Source organism: Carex rostrata, chromosome 11, assembly GCF_964058835.1.
Source record: "Carex rostrata chromosome 11, lpCarRost1.2, whole genome shotgun sequence".
In the NCBI taxonomy this organism is placed as follows: Eukaryota; Viridiplantae; Streptophyta; class Magnoliopsida; order Poales; family Cyperaceae; genus Carex; species Carex rostrata.
In genome coordinates, this window is record NC_135928.1 from 6,971,568 (window position 1) to 6,986,426 (window position 14,859).

The 14,859-nt window shown below is 30.5% G+C and overlaps 1 protein-coding gene across 1 annotated transcript; it reads right to left on the reverse strand.

The window, feature by feature from the left end:
- Positions 1–1,573: 1,573 nt before the first annotated feature.
- MYB19 (myb domain protein 19) lies at positions 1,574–4,196 on the reverse strand. The gene is made up of 3 exons (XM_078310926.1): positions 3,921–4,196; positions 3,467–3,596; positions 1,574–2,343 (listed from the first exon to the last, which is right to left on the reverse strand). Exons 1-3 carry the CDS (start codon positions 4,060–4,062, stop codon positions 1,749–1,751), a joined length of 867 nt encoding a protein of 288 aa, XP_078167052.1. The 5' UTR covers positions 4,063–4,196; the 3' UTR covers positions 1,574–1,748.
- Positions 4,197–14,859: the final 10,663 nt, after the last annotated feature.

Here is a 14,859-nt window from a genome sequence, read left to right on the forward strand (position 1 = left end):
ATTTATAAACCTTTCTCATCATTTATAAAAAAAGGCAGGTTTGAAATATTTGATCAAGTAAATATATGGATGATGAGTCGGTGAGGCTTGTTAATTTGTTTACTACAGTTATGTTTGGTTGTGTAATAAGAGATGAAATGAATGACTTACTCCATATTGAAGCTATCAAATGGAGAGTAAAACAAGACCATGAGTAAGATGGAGCAAATTAAGACTGTAAATTAAATCACTTATTCTAGGGGTGCCAACAGCTACTATACGGGTTGGTTGAATACATTTTCATATCCATACTTGTTATGATATAAATAAAATATTACCTGTACCTGTACTAGAGATAACAAAAAAAATCTTAACCTTAACCCGTTTTTTGGAATATGGTACAAACAAATAAAAAGGTACTGTTAACAGATCCCAATTTGTACTTTGGTAAAATATTTTCAAAGTAAGAAAAGAAAGAAAAAAATAACAATAATAAATACAATTAATTTATATAATAAAAATTTGATACAATACATAACTTTATATCATGTATTATTTTCGTATAAATATATTTTGTAATTTTCTTTATAATAATTATTCTATAAGGTAACAGTAAGAATAAATGGTCATTTATTTGTATCCTTATCTATTTATTTTATACTAACTGAAAGTTAACTTTACCCTTACTTGTATCTAATAAGTTAAAGAAAAAAAGTCTTATCTGTATGTATCCATCTTGTCGAATACAGTACAGATCAAGTAAATAAATAAAATGGTGTCATTGACACCTCCAGTTCAGGCAAAATAACTAAATTCACACTTACTTAATTTGTAGAGTTCACTCTCATAAATAAATATTCATTTCTCAACATCTTAGTCCTTCAGACTAATTAATTGTAAGACACGACATAAGCTGCTAAACAGAGTGTAAAATATAAAATAAGATGAAATAAGTAATTTATACAACCTTAAATTTAAGCAGCAAATGACCTACGTTACATGAGTAAGAAAAATGTTTAGTTGTTGATGGCTCTACATTAATTCTTAATTTTGTGATAAGATAAAAATTGGTCACGTTAATACCCTGCATGCCTGTACATTTATTTTACACGTGGGCAATGAAAATAGCGTACTTGTAGCAAGAAAAATCACACAAATACATCACCAACAACATTTTGATGGTGAAATAGAAGCTGTCCTCATTTGACCCTTTCAAGAGCAGTACCTTTCCATGCACGAACCTTATGCAATATTCCTTTCTGTCGGTCCCGCATTTTTTTTAATGCTACACTACACTCCAAGGGCAGGTACATTTGTAGGCCCCTATATAATTTCTTATTCAAAACCCAAACTTAAAGTTATGTTTTAAAATTTTATTCTACCTCTTATTGTACTAATTCGTTGAGAGGAAGCCAAAGCACCAATCACACACTAATTGTTTGAATATTAAACTGAAAATGACAGCTCATTTGGTAATATGTACCCATTTGCATGTAGAATTTCATGAGGAATGGATTTTATGATAAATAAGCAAATTAAATAAGAGAACAAAAATTAATATAACCAACAATAATGGAGCTTAATTGGAGATGAACATGAAAGGTAAACTTTTTATAAATTATGTTTGCCATATATGAGTCGGCATTGACAATTTATTGAGGAACAAATTATAGGGATAATTAATTTACACCTCTATCATATATATAACAAATAATAATAATAAAAAAGAAGAAGTAGCTAACATTGAAGCAACAAATTAAAGTATTAAACTAGTCTATCATTTGATCAGAACTAGCTCCGAGTCCGCTAAAGAACTCACCCATAGGAGGAAACAAATCATATAACCCAGCTCCTTGATTGTCACTTGCATTATCTAACTGTAGTTCGAAATCGCCGTAAATGCCAGCATAACAAAACCCTGGAACAAAATCTCCAGTGCAAGATCTGTCAGGCTGAACAGAAACACTGCTAAACACCTCACTATTTCCAGTACTGGTATTAAATGGTGAACTAATCCCTTTGGTATTAATATAGTCTGATTCGAACCAATCGGCAAACATAATCTTAGGCATTTGCAACTGAACTTGCGCACTCTCGGCTGTCTGTGTCATGGTGAGGCTTGAGACAGGAGAAGTCGATTCAGGTTCAGCGATTTCAATTTTTGTTGTTTGGACGCAATGTGTTTCATCGGTGCAGTCCAGCGAATTTGGGCTAGTGGCATTGTTAGAGATTGTGGATTTTACTGATGAGTTGCTGGAGTTTGATCCTTCAGATTTTTGCACTCTTTTTTTGAGATAAGAGTTCCAGTGATTTTTCACCTCATTGTCTGTTCTTCCTGGCAGATGCCTTGCTATTTGAGACCACCTATTTACATTACAAATTATGTCTCATGAGTTGTTGTTGATTGAGATCAATGTACAAAATATAATATATGCAAACAATTAAAAGTACATCGAGTTGGGGATATATATCACCAATAATTTGGTTAAAGTTATTTTTAGCCAATCAGAATAATTTTATAGAAATTAAATTGAGCGAGGAGATTAAAATAATACAAGAGGGAGCCAATGGGATAGCCATCGATCACATGTGGTTAGTTGAATAGTTTTTGGTAATGAAGATATTTAATATGGTCACTTGACCTTAGATAGGGTTTGTTCCTTCTCTAGTATATATATATATAAATATCTTGTTGGTGGCTCATATTTTACGAGGAAAGAGCCAAGTCTATCATGCGTTGAATTGGTTAATTTATATAATAAACGGGAATAAATAACAGGTATAGGTTTGTCCTTGAAAGGAAAAAGCAATGTTTCAAACCTTTAGATGATTAGAATAAGAAATTTCTTGGTAGTGGAAGCAACTAGATAATTCAAAAGTTCTAATATCTCTTTTTCTACTTTAGTTATTTTGTCTTTTCTTTGGGCATATATTGGCATGAGTGGGGTAAAGATTTTAACAGAGTAGTTTTGGCTTCATGCAGCACATAGACTATAGAATCAACAAAGAGTTGCATATGGTTCTTGAGCTGCATGAAGCTAAAACTACTCTGTAAAATCTTTACCCGTATGAATGTATCATGATTTTCCTCCTTTCTACGATTAATACCTAGAATGTCATATACAGTCTGACCAAATAGCTTTGCATTTGGGTTTATTAATTAAAGCCTTGATGTCATTTTCATTTACTCTATAAAAGTCTCTAATACGTAACATCACCAACTAGACTTTCTATTAATGCACAATATTTTTTTCAAGAAGGTTCATTATTTATATTGCTTAAAAAGTGAAAGTGCAATTTGTACAATAGACAACTACATGTCTAGAAAATTAATTAAGTCGCAACTATTTAGAAAAGTGACTATACAGGAACCATTATCATTCAGATGTCATGTAAGCTTTCACACATAATAATTAAGAAATTCAGGAAAAATGATAATTAATAACTAATTCTCATGCATTAACCAAGAAATTAGAAATGCGCTTACTTGTTTCCGAGCATTAAATGAAGGCTCATTATCTTTTCTTCCTCATCTCTAGTAAACATGCCATGCTTTAGACCTGGCCTCAGATAATTGATCCATCTCAATCTACAGCTCTTCCCGTTACGTTGCAATCCTACGAAATTAAACGCTATTATTTAGCTACAGAATTAAAAATTTCAACACTAATTAAGTTCACTAGTTCTCATATAATGTATAATGATTAAGTCATGAAAATACTTGTATAGTTGCATTGAAAGTACTTGTACATACAGTTGCATAATTGCATTTCACCAATGGAAAATAATTAAGCCATAATTGAGCTCACTGCAAATCTAATTTCGATTAATGCAGGTAGATTTCGAAAAAATTAACAGGACTAGCTACTATAGCTACTGAATTTTGTGCAATTGTGGTACAATTAACTTGATACAAACAAACAAACAAGTATGTAACTCACCAGCCTTAATTGGAACTGCACTCCAGCATCCATGACCATGGCGAATAATGTAGTCTCTTAGCCGTTCATCCTCATCGGGTGACCATAAACCTTTCCTATAGCTCACCTTTGGTTTCTCACAACCCTTGCACCCCATTCCCATGCCAATGTTAGTTAATTTGTTCAATTAGGTTGTTGAGACTTGAGAATTGAGAAAGAGAGAAAGAGACAGAGAAAGAGAGAGAGAGAGAAGGGATAGAGACACAGGTGTGATGACTCTGGTTGGTGCTGTGTGCTCTTCTTATTAGGAGTCGGTAGGAATTTAAAAGCGGCTTGTTCTTCCTTATTCAAAAAGAAATGTTTTTCTTTTATTTATGAATGGGTGTGAATAAAAAAAAAATAAGAGGATATTAAGAATGTTGAATTTAATAATCAAGTTTGTTGCAATAGGAATAATGGATTTTGGGCTAAACCTTTTTTTTTTGATGATATCACAATGATGGGAGCAATTATTGTGTCGGCGCAATTGATCATGCATGCATGGTAAAAACATATTTAGTTTAAATTTAATGAAGAGGGTTAATCATTGTGTAGTGACTAGCGTTAATTGCATGGGTGAATATTTTTAATGAATGATCAACTACCAGAAATTGATAAGGTAAAATAATGTATCTTGTTTTCCTAATCTACTTGATGTGGTGCTGTGAGATACGGCTATACAGGGTAAATAAAAATAATAATATATACGTACATTTTAAAAATAAATTCCTAATTTAATGATCCACGCAAAACCTGTGAACGATCTAGAGTTGGACAAGTAGCCTTTTAAATGTTTAATTGAAATAAAAATGTTACGGATATTTAATTAAGAAAATTATCTTTTAATCGTTGTTTGACATAATCTTAACTTTTTTGAATGAGAGATGACTAATAATCTTTCTAATTAATTTTATTTCAATTGGAGTTTTTATCAAATTGAAACTTTAATGAAGTTCATGGGCCTATATTTTTCATATCCAATTTAATTAACGTTACCGACAACAAATGCCAAAATCAAATAGTATTCTGACATCAGGAAACAGGCAATATAATCTGACATCAGGAAATATACACTCTTATTTCCTTATATGCCCTCTTATTTGAAATATTCTGACATCAGGAAACAGGTAATATAATCTGACATCAGTATATTTATCAGTGATAATAACACCTTTTATATGCCCTCTTATTTGAAATGTTTCATATGTGTTGATTTTTTAAAGAAGTATTTATACTTGATGGTAAAAATATATATTTATACAATACATTAATAGGAATAATAACTTCATAGAGTTATATTTTTACTTGTTTGATAAAGTATTTAACTTGAACATTGTTTGATTATTCATAAATAAATAAATAAAACACTTTACATGATAGATGCAAACAGATTTAGTGACAAATATAAAGTATAAACAATTTTTGAATGCATATAAGAACTGTAGAATACATGCTGTACAAGAATAATTTCTCCATATTTATTTGCTCAAATAGCTTTCTCGTTCAAAATAAATACTTTTCAAAATAAAAAAGTACACTAGTACAACCAGATAATTCGGCTATAATATAATATAATTAAAAGATCTACAGAATCAATTATAGATAGTGTGAGGGCCTAGAGAATAATTTAAAAAAAAAGAAGGAAAAAGGACATTTAGTCATTTAGAGCGTCCATAAAGAACCCTAAATAAAAAATAAATATGATTAATGAATTAAATTCTGATTAGGTATGAGTTGCCTTGTTGGAGATGCTAAACCTTTTTGATGATTTTTGTTTTTCTTGCCGTTTTACATTGTTATTGAATGGGGTCTCCTCTTTCCACACTTTTCTCTTCTTAATTTATTGAAATCTTTCCTGTCTGCTCTCTGTTTTTCTAATTTATGAATTTGATTAAGACTTGCTTAAATACTTACAAACAAAAGAATTGTAAACAAAGATAAACCCAAATGTTCATAATACTTTAATTAATATCTACAGGTATATATCTGGAGGTGAAAAGCACTCATCTTCGTCTTATCTGTCGTTCAATTGCTCTGCTAAAAACAGGCTTAGAAGCAATAACAATAAGTACCCATAACCCCAATTAGGCTTGGTGTTGAAAAAATTGAAAGAAAGGAATTAAAAGAAAATACTATAAGAAAACCAAAGAACACAGAGAAACGGGATTAGGCGTGTTGTCACTGCAGTTACCTAAGGCATTCATAATTTCATATTCTCAGCATTTACTTTCATAATTTGTACAGAGAATGTCAACTCTCTCGCCTCTCTCCCCTCTAATAGTCTATACTATTTGGTCAATACGCACCGTCAATGAACTGCTTGTCAATGTGCATACAAGTTGTCTTCCCTTTACTATCTACATCTCTACAATACCAAAAAAAAATACACTAAATTATGAGTCCTAATTCTCCTAAACAGGTCCAAAAGAAAAACTTAGCAAACTCATTCGAGATCGTCTAAGAAAAATTTCATAATTAGCTTTCTTGATTTTGACCCGGCGGCTCAGTTTTTCAGCTCGTTGTAAAAAGAAGTTATTTTTCTGTACATTTACTATTATATATTCTTTGTACCTATCATGAGAGAATGAAACTCATTGCAAAAGAAAATGAAATTATTTTCCGACTCGTGACTTGTGCACGGCTCATATATAGTATCAAACGAACTGGCTCGGATCTATTCGTTTACAAAACCCTACTCTTGAACAATCAATTTTAGTAACATTCTACGCTACATTCTAGAGTAGGCAGTCAATTTCCTTAATTTTTTATTCACGTGTTGTGAATGCTCGATGGAAAACAGTATAATAGCATATTGGCGAGTCCAACTGAAAACAGATTGTCGTCGAATAGATATAATGATATACAGACAAGACAATAGACATTGATATAAATTTACTGGTTGGCTAGCCGACGCGCATTTTCTTGGTTTCGGGCCATACCAATTAGGCAATTACCAACCTCAATTTTCTTGTGCACCCAGCTCATGCTCCGCGGGGTTCCATTTTTCTTATTTATCTCGTTATTGGCTTTTTCCTTGTTGTTTTCAAAGCCTCAATCAAGTGCTGCTGTTGCTAATTATTGCTTTCGTCGACTATTTTCACAAGGGACACCAGGTCTGAATTTTCCAGTCCTGCGCCGTATGAGTGTTTATTTATTTTATTTTTTGAGGAAAATAAGTGTTAATTTAAATTGACATTTTTCCAAAGGAAAAATTGCTTTCTAAACAAAATAATTATCTCAAAAAAGAAGTTTAATTTGTTGTTGAGTTGTGTTTTTTTACTTAATTTCAGATGGTCCAAATTTTTTAAATCGATTTTCTACCTTTTTTAAAAATAGCAAAAATTCTAATAAATGTAAAATAGAGTCTTTAAGTACATTTTCATATGGATATCATGTTTAACAGTTCAGATAGATTGTTTGAATATTGAAAATAGAAATATGAATTTGTAGCAGTGTTATAAAAAAAGGTCAAGTTGGTCGATTAATCAACCGTTTAGTCAGTTGCAATGTGCGAACAAAGGGTGCAGAAAGGCTATTTGCAAATGAGAACGTCAAATCGACTGATTTGTTCTATTAATCGTCAATTTTCCATTTAACAGCCTGATTAGTCAGTCATCTTTATTATTTATTTTTGCTGCATTTATTCGTTTTATGTACTATACTTTATCTTATTTAATAAAGAAATGTAGTTAAAATAAATTTATTTGATAAGCTTGATGAGTTAAATTAATCATTTTTAATAGATGATGAGTATTTATACATAAATTTAACAAAAACGTAAAAAGTTATCCGCAATTCCAATTAATCGACTGCATACCGGTTAATCGCTTGACGGCACCATTTTCGTCCGACAAACACATATTATTATTTACAACACTGATCTATAGTACGGATTGATCCACAATATATATATATATATATATATATATATATATATATATATATATATATATAGGGTCAGTCTAAATTGTTGCTGGCAGCATTTCAGCAGAGGTGCTGCCAGGGCTATATTTAGCCGTGTGATGTCCAAACAACAAATCCAAACCGTTAGATATTTAATCTATATTATAATCTACTTGGAGACCAAATTTTACATTTTTTGGAATTTTTTTACTATATATTAAGCTGGTTTGAAAACCGCTGATTTCAGTAAATTTCTGCAGCATTGAAATCAGCGGTTTTCAAACCAGCTTAATATATAGTAAAAAAATTCCAAAAAATGTAAAATTTGGTCTCCAAGTAGATTATAATATAGATTAAACATCTAACGGTTTGGATTTATTGTTTGGACATCACAAAATAAAAAAAACAGAGGTAGCACTGCCGGCAGAAATGCTGTTGGCAGCAAATTAGCCACAGCCTATATATATATATATATATATATATATATATATTACTATAGTCTCACTCTTTTAAAAAAAAAAACCTAGGACCATTTATAGAAGTTTGAACTAAAGAAGAAAGTTTGAGTTTGGTTAGGAGAGTCCTACACACTTTTTTTGAAGGTTGAGTCCTACACTCCATCCTACAGTCCATTTAGGCATGAAAACAGCCCCAAAAGTAACCCTTCCTAGTATAAGCATGCGGCTATTATCATGACGAGCACAGAGATATAATTTCCTTTTATGTAAACATGTATATTATGTGTGTTGTTTTTAGTGATCATCCTTTTAGAATTCAAATTACTGTTCTCAATTTGTCGGCATACAGAACATTCCATAGTACTGATCTGAACAACTACGTAACTACCTATTTGAGAATCCGTGTGACATGTCACATTTTTAGGCTGGATTAACATCTGCACCTATTATTGATACCTGTGTTGCTTTTGTATCAGAAACTTTGACTAGTATTGGATAAATAGTGTATTAATTAATTGCATTTCTGATCGCCCAATACTCTACTCTCAACTGTGGCACAACATGACTCAAATATTGCATGTTATTTCGTCGCATGTCATTTTTTACTCCTGTACATTGAGTGCGATACAACATATATGAATCGACGTACTAACGTACATTATTTTTCTTCTCAGCATGACATCTGACCAAAACAATATAATTAAATTTTATGTTATAATTGTTTATCTCAAACTACAATTCAAATGCCGAACATTATTTTTCTTTACACACATATTTTTTACGGCACTAATTATTTCTTTAGTTTACATACCTTTTACAATTTTAATTTATTTTTGATATTGTTGGCTTTTTTCTCCTTAACAAACTTAAAATTTGAAAAAATAAATACGAGTAAATGTGACCAAATGTGACAAAATGTGACATGATAATATAATTAACTAGCCATGTCATGTTTGATCATGACATGACGTACTAACGTACCGTAACCATTATTCACACAACATGACACATGAAATTTTTTGCTTGATCACTTCACAACATGACATGTAATCCAAATCACGACATGACTAGCTACGTCACGGTAATGTACGACATAAATTTATATCTCTAAATGACCCCAATCGCAAAATTGATTAAATATTCTCAATTATAATTATCAACAAAATCAGTTTGAATCAGACGGATGTGAGGGTCCAAATGCCTCATATTCTTTTTTTTTTGTTGAAGGTCAGTTAGCAAAGCTGACGACAAAATATATTAATAAAAAAGTTATTTACAAAAATTTTCGTTTATCATTGCTCATCCCTGTGGGAGAGCCGATTCCCACCCCTCTTACCCTAATTAGCTCCTATTGCCACTACTAGTTTGCAAAATTTACTCCTCGCGGAGTCCCTACTCCTTTCACAACTATTGTTGTGCCCAGAAATTAATATCCAATGGTGTCTCATTTATCAATTGGTATACCGATTTTTTCTTACTCGAGAACAATCTCCTATTCCTTTCTCTCTATAAGGTCCAGACTCCCGCTGCCCAGACTTTATCCCAAATATTCGTAGCCCATGGATAGGGGTGTTCAAATTAACGGTTCGGTTTTATCGGTTTTGGACCGAACCGAATTAGTTCGGTTTAAACGGTTCGATCATTTCGGTTTATTGGATCGGTTAGGTCATTTCGGTTTATTGGATCGGTTCGGTTGGCTTTTCAAAACCGAATTATAACTTCGGTTCGGTTCGGTTTGAAAATTTCCAAAACCGAAATAACTGAACCGACCGAACTTTCATATAATATGAATTTGATCGGAACCACCCCGGTTTATTTTTTAATACTCCGGTTTATTTCTTAATCAATTGCTTTAAATACTTGGTTTATTTCTAAATATCTTAGTTTATTTCTTAATACTCCGGTTTATTTCTTAATATACTTCGGTTTATTATAAATCAATTATTTTAAATAAAAAATTAATATATTTCGGTTTGAACCGAACAAACCGAAATAAAACTTCGGTTCGGTTGCAATGCTAATTCGGTTCGGTTCGGTTCGGTTCTATTTTTAAAACCGAATTATAACTTTGGTTTGCCAAGTTCGGTTCGGTTTCAACCGAACCGAACCGATGAACACCCCTACCCGTGGAGATAGGTTTTCTCTCCCCTGGTTCCAAGCTTGTATGATATCTGTCGCCGTTGATAATGGAATGTTGTGGTGCTGCCTAACTCCCACCCATAGGTTGCGCGCATAAGTGCACTCCCATAGTATGCAGTCTCGTGATTCAATGCCTGTAAATGCCTCATATTCTATACTTTCATTTTTAAAGTTCAAACTGTTGATCTGAACTGTTTAACATAATATCTATATTAAAATATACTTGGAGATCAAATTTATATGTTTTGGATTTTTTTTATTAATTTTTTTAAATATGTACAAAATCATTGTTTTTAGATTGTTCAGAAACAATGATTATGTATCTATCTTAAAAAATAATAAAATATTTTCAAAAAATATAAAATTTGGTCTCCAAACAAATTTTAATATATATGGAGATCATATAGAACGGTTCGAATCAACATGTTGAACTTTGAAAACAAGATATACAATGTGAGGCACAATAAGACAAGAAAGATATGAAACATTTGAGCTCTTTTTATATTTTATATACATGTATCAGTAAAATTAACTTTATTTGTATTTTATCCTTATTTATAAAAAAAAATACTTCATTTATATTCTATCTTTATCTCTTGATAGTTAAAAGTAATAGATAATGAATAGTAATAGTAGATTTATACACCACATAAAAGAGGTTAAGTTTGCAGGCTTCTCAACCGCGCCAAATTAATTATATGTTGTATTGACCGTTTGATTTTTCAGGTTACTGCTGACATGTACAGATCAAGTGAACAGAAGATTCACTTTAGAGTCACTGCAGAGTGGGTCCCCATATAACCCTAAACCCAAAAACCACTTTAATCCTAAATCCTTTAACAATAACCGGGTCCACCCTGCAGTGACTCTGAGGGCAGGAGATCTGGTTCCTCACTTTATTTCTATAAAGAAAATGAGAGAATGCACTCAATCCAATTACTAATTTGCAACTCTCAATTTCAATTATTGTAATTGTAATGATTTTCAACACACAACTCTTAGGTAACTCTCCATCGTGCCCCCACCATTAATTATGTAGTTTTGACTCTCATTTTTCAATTTACTGTTGAAGTGGCAAGAAAACTCAAATCTTATTTCAGTAGACCAAAAGATGAGAATGCATTCAATGCACCGAAATTTTTATTAATACCATTAAAAAATAAATCAAAACATCATTGAAATTGGAGAATTTGAAAAATACCAAAGTCTCTAATTTAATCTGCGGTCTCATTCTTGAGGAGCCGCATATTGAATTAGAGGCCCCCCGAAAAATCTAAATATCAGTATTTTACAGTGCATTTTTTGGTTTTTTGGGGGCTTCCAATTAAATATGTATCCTCCAAGAATGAAACTGCATATTAAATTGTAGGTCCTAGTATTTTTCGAATTTCCCATAATTTATGGGTTTTTTTTAAACAGGAGTATTAATAAAAATTTCGGTTCAATGCAATTGTAAATTTGCAACCCTCATTCTCGCGAAGAGCAGAATAAGGAAATTTAAGTTAAAAGGATTGAAATGTAAATGTATAATGTGTGGTAACTGCGGTACAAACTCAAATATTCACGATTATAAAATGAAATTCTAACATTTATTAACGAAAAAAAAAACTAAACTATATAAACACTTTTAAAAATGTTTTAGATAAAATTACTAATTTTTATTTACCACCTAAAATCGAATAAAGTCTGAATGAAGTAATCGAACAAATATATTTTATTGACACTTTTACAATCTCATTAAAAGAGCCTACAGTTAAAACATCCCCAAAATATGCCTCTTTAATTTAGTGTGAGGAGGAAAGTTCTCACCTTACAACCACTCTCTCTCTTCTATTATTCATATTTAAAGTATAAAATTCAGACAAAAAATATGAACAATTATATCGATCATGCATGCTTCTTCTAGAACAATGACGACTTTCGTGTAAAATTTATAATTTCTCGAGTTATTAGACAATATAAAAAGTTGATGAAATTAACAGTTCAAGTTCACAGTAGCAGATAAATTTTAGTATATTATTTTTTTTGTCTTTATATTTAAAAGAGACTTGAATTACAAATTATTATGGGGATGTGTCAGTTAGTTTAACTTGCTAACAGAAAGTACCGAAAATTTCATTTTATTTTTTAAAAGAAAGATGAAGGTCAAACTTTCAAATTTTATTAATATCCAAATTTTCAATTAGTGTTTCAAACTACATATTTTACACAAAACAAAACGCGATAATTTAGAATTTCTGCACATTATTTTGACAGGCTATGGTACTGTGCATTAGCACATATTAGTCAGTATTAATTACAGATTAATATTTTTATTTTCAAAATTTAAATAATCAATATGAACCGTTTTACGTTAACATAATCTCCATGTGAAAATATATTTACAAACTATACCTACGAGTTTTAAATAAAAAAAATATTTACAAACTAAAGTTTACATTCTTTTAGATAGAAAACCACTCCTTTTGAATGGTCTTAGAACTTTTTTATCAAGTGATTTTCTACCTATCCAAAAAAAAGAGAGTAAAAAACTTCTAAAAAAAAATATAAAATTTGATTAACAAGTACATTTTTATATAGAGATTACGTTGAATAATTCAAATTGACTGTTTGGATTTTGAAAACAAAAAAATTGATCCATAGTACATACCAATCCTAACTATACATAGTACCATAGCCTCACATTTTTTTATCTTTTATTTATTTTGAAATAAAGACATTCTGCCATATACTTAGGGGTGTCAATGACACTCTTTTATCTGTTTATCCGACCTGTATCGTATTCGTAAAAACAAGTAAGAGTAAGATTTTTTTTTCGTTAGTTTATCGGGTACAGATAAGGGTAACGATTTATTTTTGTTATCTTATCCATTATCGTATAAGATAATTTAAAAAAAAAATTATATATATAGATATATATTTGTATGAAGATGATACATGATACAATAAAATTTTGTATATTATTAAATTTTTATAACACAAATTACTTGTATTTTTTTTTCTTTTTTTGAAAAATATTTTATCGAAAGAACAAATTGAGATATCAATGAAACTTTTTATCCGTTTACCCAATCCGTACCGTATTCGAAAAAACAGATAAAAATAAAGATTTTCTTTCATTAACATAATAGATACAGATATAAAAATACCTTCACCCAACCGCCGTAACACCCCTACATATACTTGAGCTCCAATGTATTTATAAAAAACAGAGCATTTAATGAATTGTCCATCTCTGCCATATTTCTACCGAGAAGGTCAGCTTTTGCCTCTGGAATTTTTGCCACCAGAATTTAATACAAACTTTTGATAAAAATATAGTGCTTAATTTTGAACATTATTAATAGCATTATATAAATACTATTTGAAGCATTCATCATTATTCAATTTGTAATATTAAAATTAAAAGTACAAAAGTCCGTTAAAAAAAAAAGATGCAGAAAAAGCAAAAATAGAATATTAGGGTTTGGCTTCTTCCTAGTAACTGATTTATTGTTTTTTTATACAATAAGGTTCTAACCCTTATCTTTTATGAATTGTATCAAAGACCTCCACATATTTAAACTGTTATTTCAAATCAAATAGTTTAAATAGAAAACTTTAGTGTTGTTACTAAAAAAAATGAGGATGATTTAAATATTTTTATTTTTTGTCTCTATCATGTATCTACCTTTTAAACACTAACAACTTAAAATTCAAAACTCATATGTTAAAATAGAATTGTTAAATTTGATATATATTATTTTCTCTATTCATATATAAAGATTAAAATATTTGAACTTTGTTTTGATCAGTATCAAGAACTTACAAATATACATCGAAAATTTATGTGCATATATAGAATATAATATATATCACATCTAATAATTCTATTTTGATGAGAACCAACTTTTAGTCTTGTACAAAGGCAATGCCCTTTGTGTGGGAGGTCACTGGTTCGAAATCCGGATGGAGAAATTCCTTGTAGATATTAAATAGTTGGGTAGCTTGGTTTCCAACTTTTATTCAAAAAAACTTGAACAAGGTCACGCCTTGTTTTTTGAGAACCAATATTTGATCTAATAGCAAAAGCAATGCCATCTGTTTCGAGAATCAGTCTTTGGTTTAGTAGCAAAGACAATGCCCTTCATGTGGAATGTTGTTTTGAAACCTGAATGGAGGAATTCCTTGTGTATATTAAATAGTTGGGTGGCCTGATCTTCGACCTTTACTAAATAGAAAGTTTTATTTTGACATATAAATTTTAAAATGATTGTTATTAGAATATTAAAAAATGGAGATTTTATGGAGACAAAAAATGAAAATATTTGAACCCTGCTCATAAAAAGTAACACACAGCTTGAAAATAAGGAATTGGATATTCTTCAAAGTTGGACATAAATTGTCTAGTCAACATTAAGATTCGAGCAATTGATTTAAAA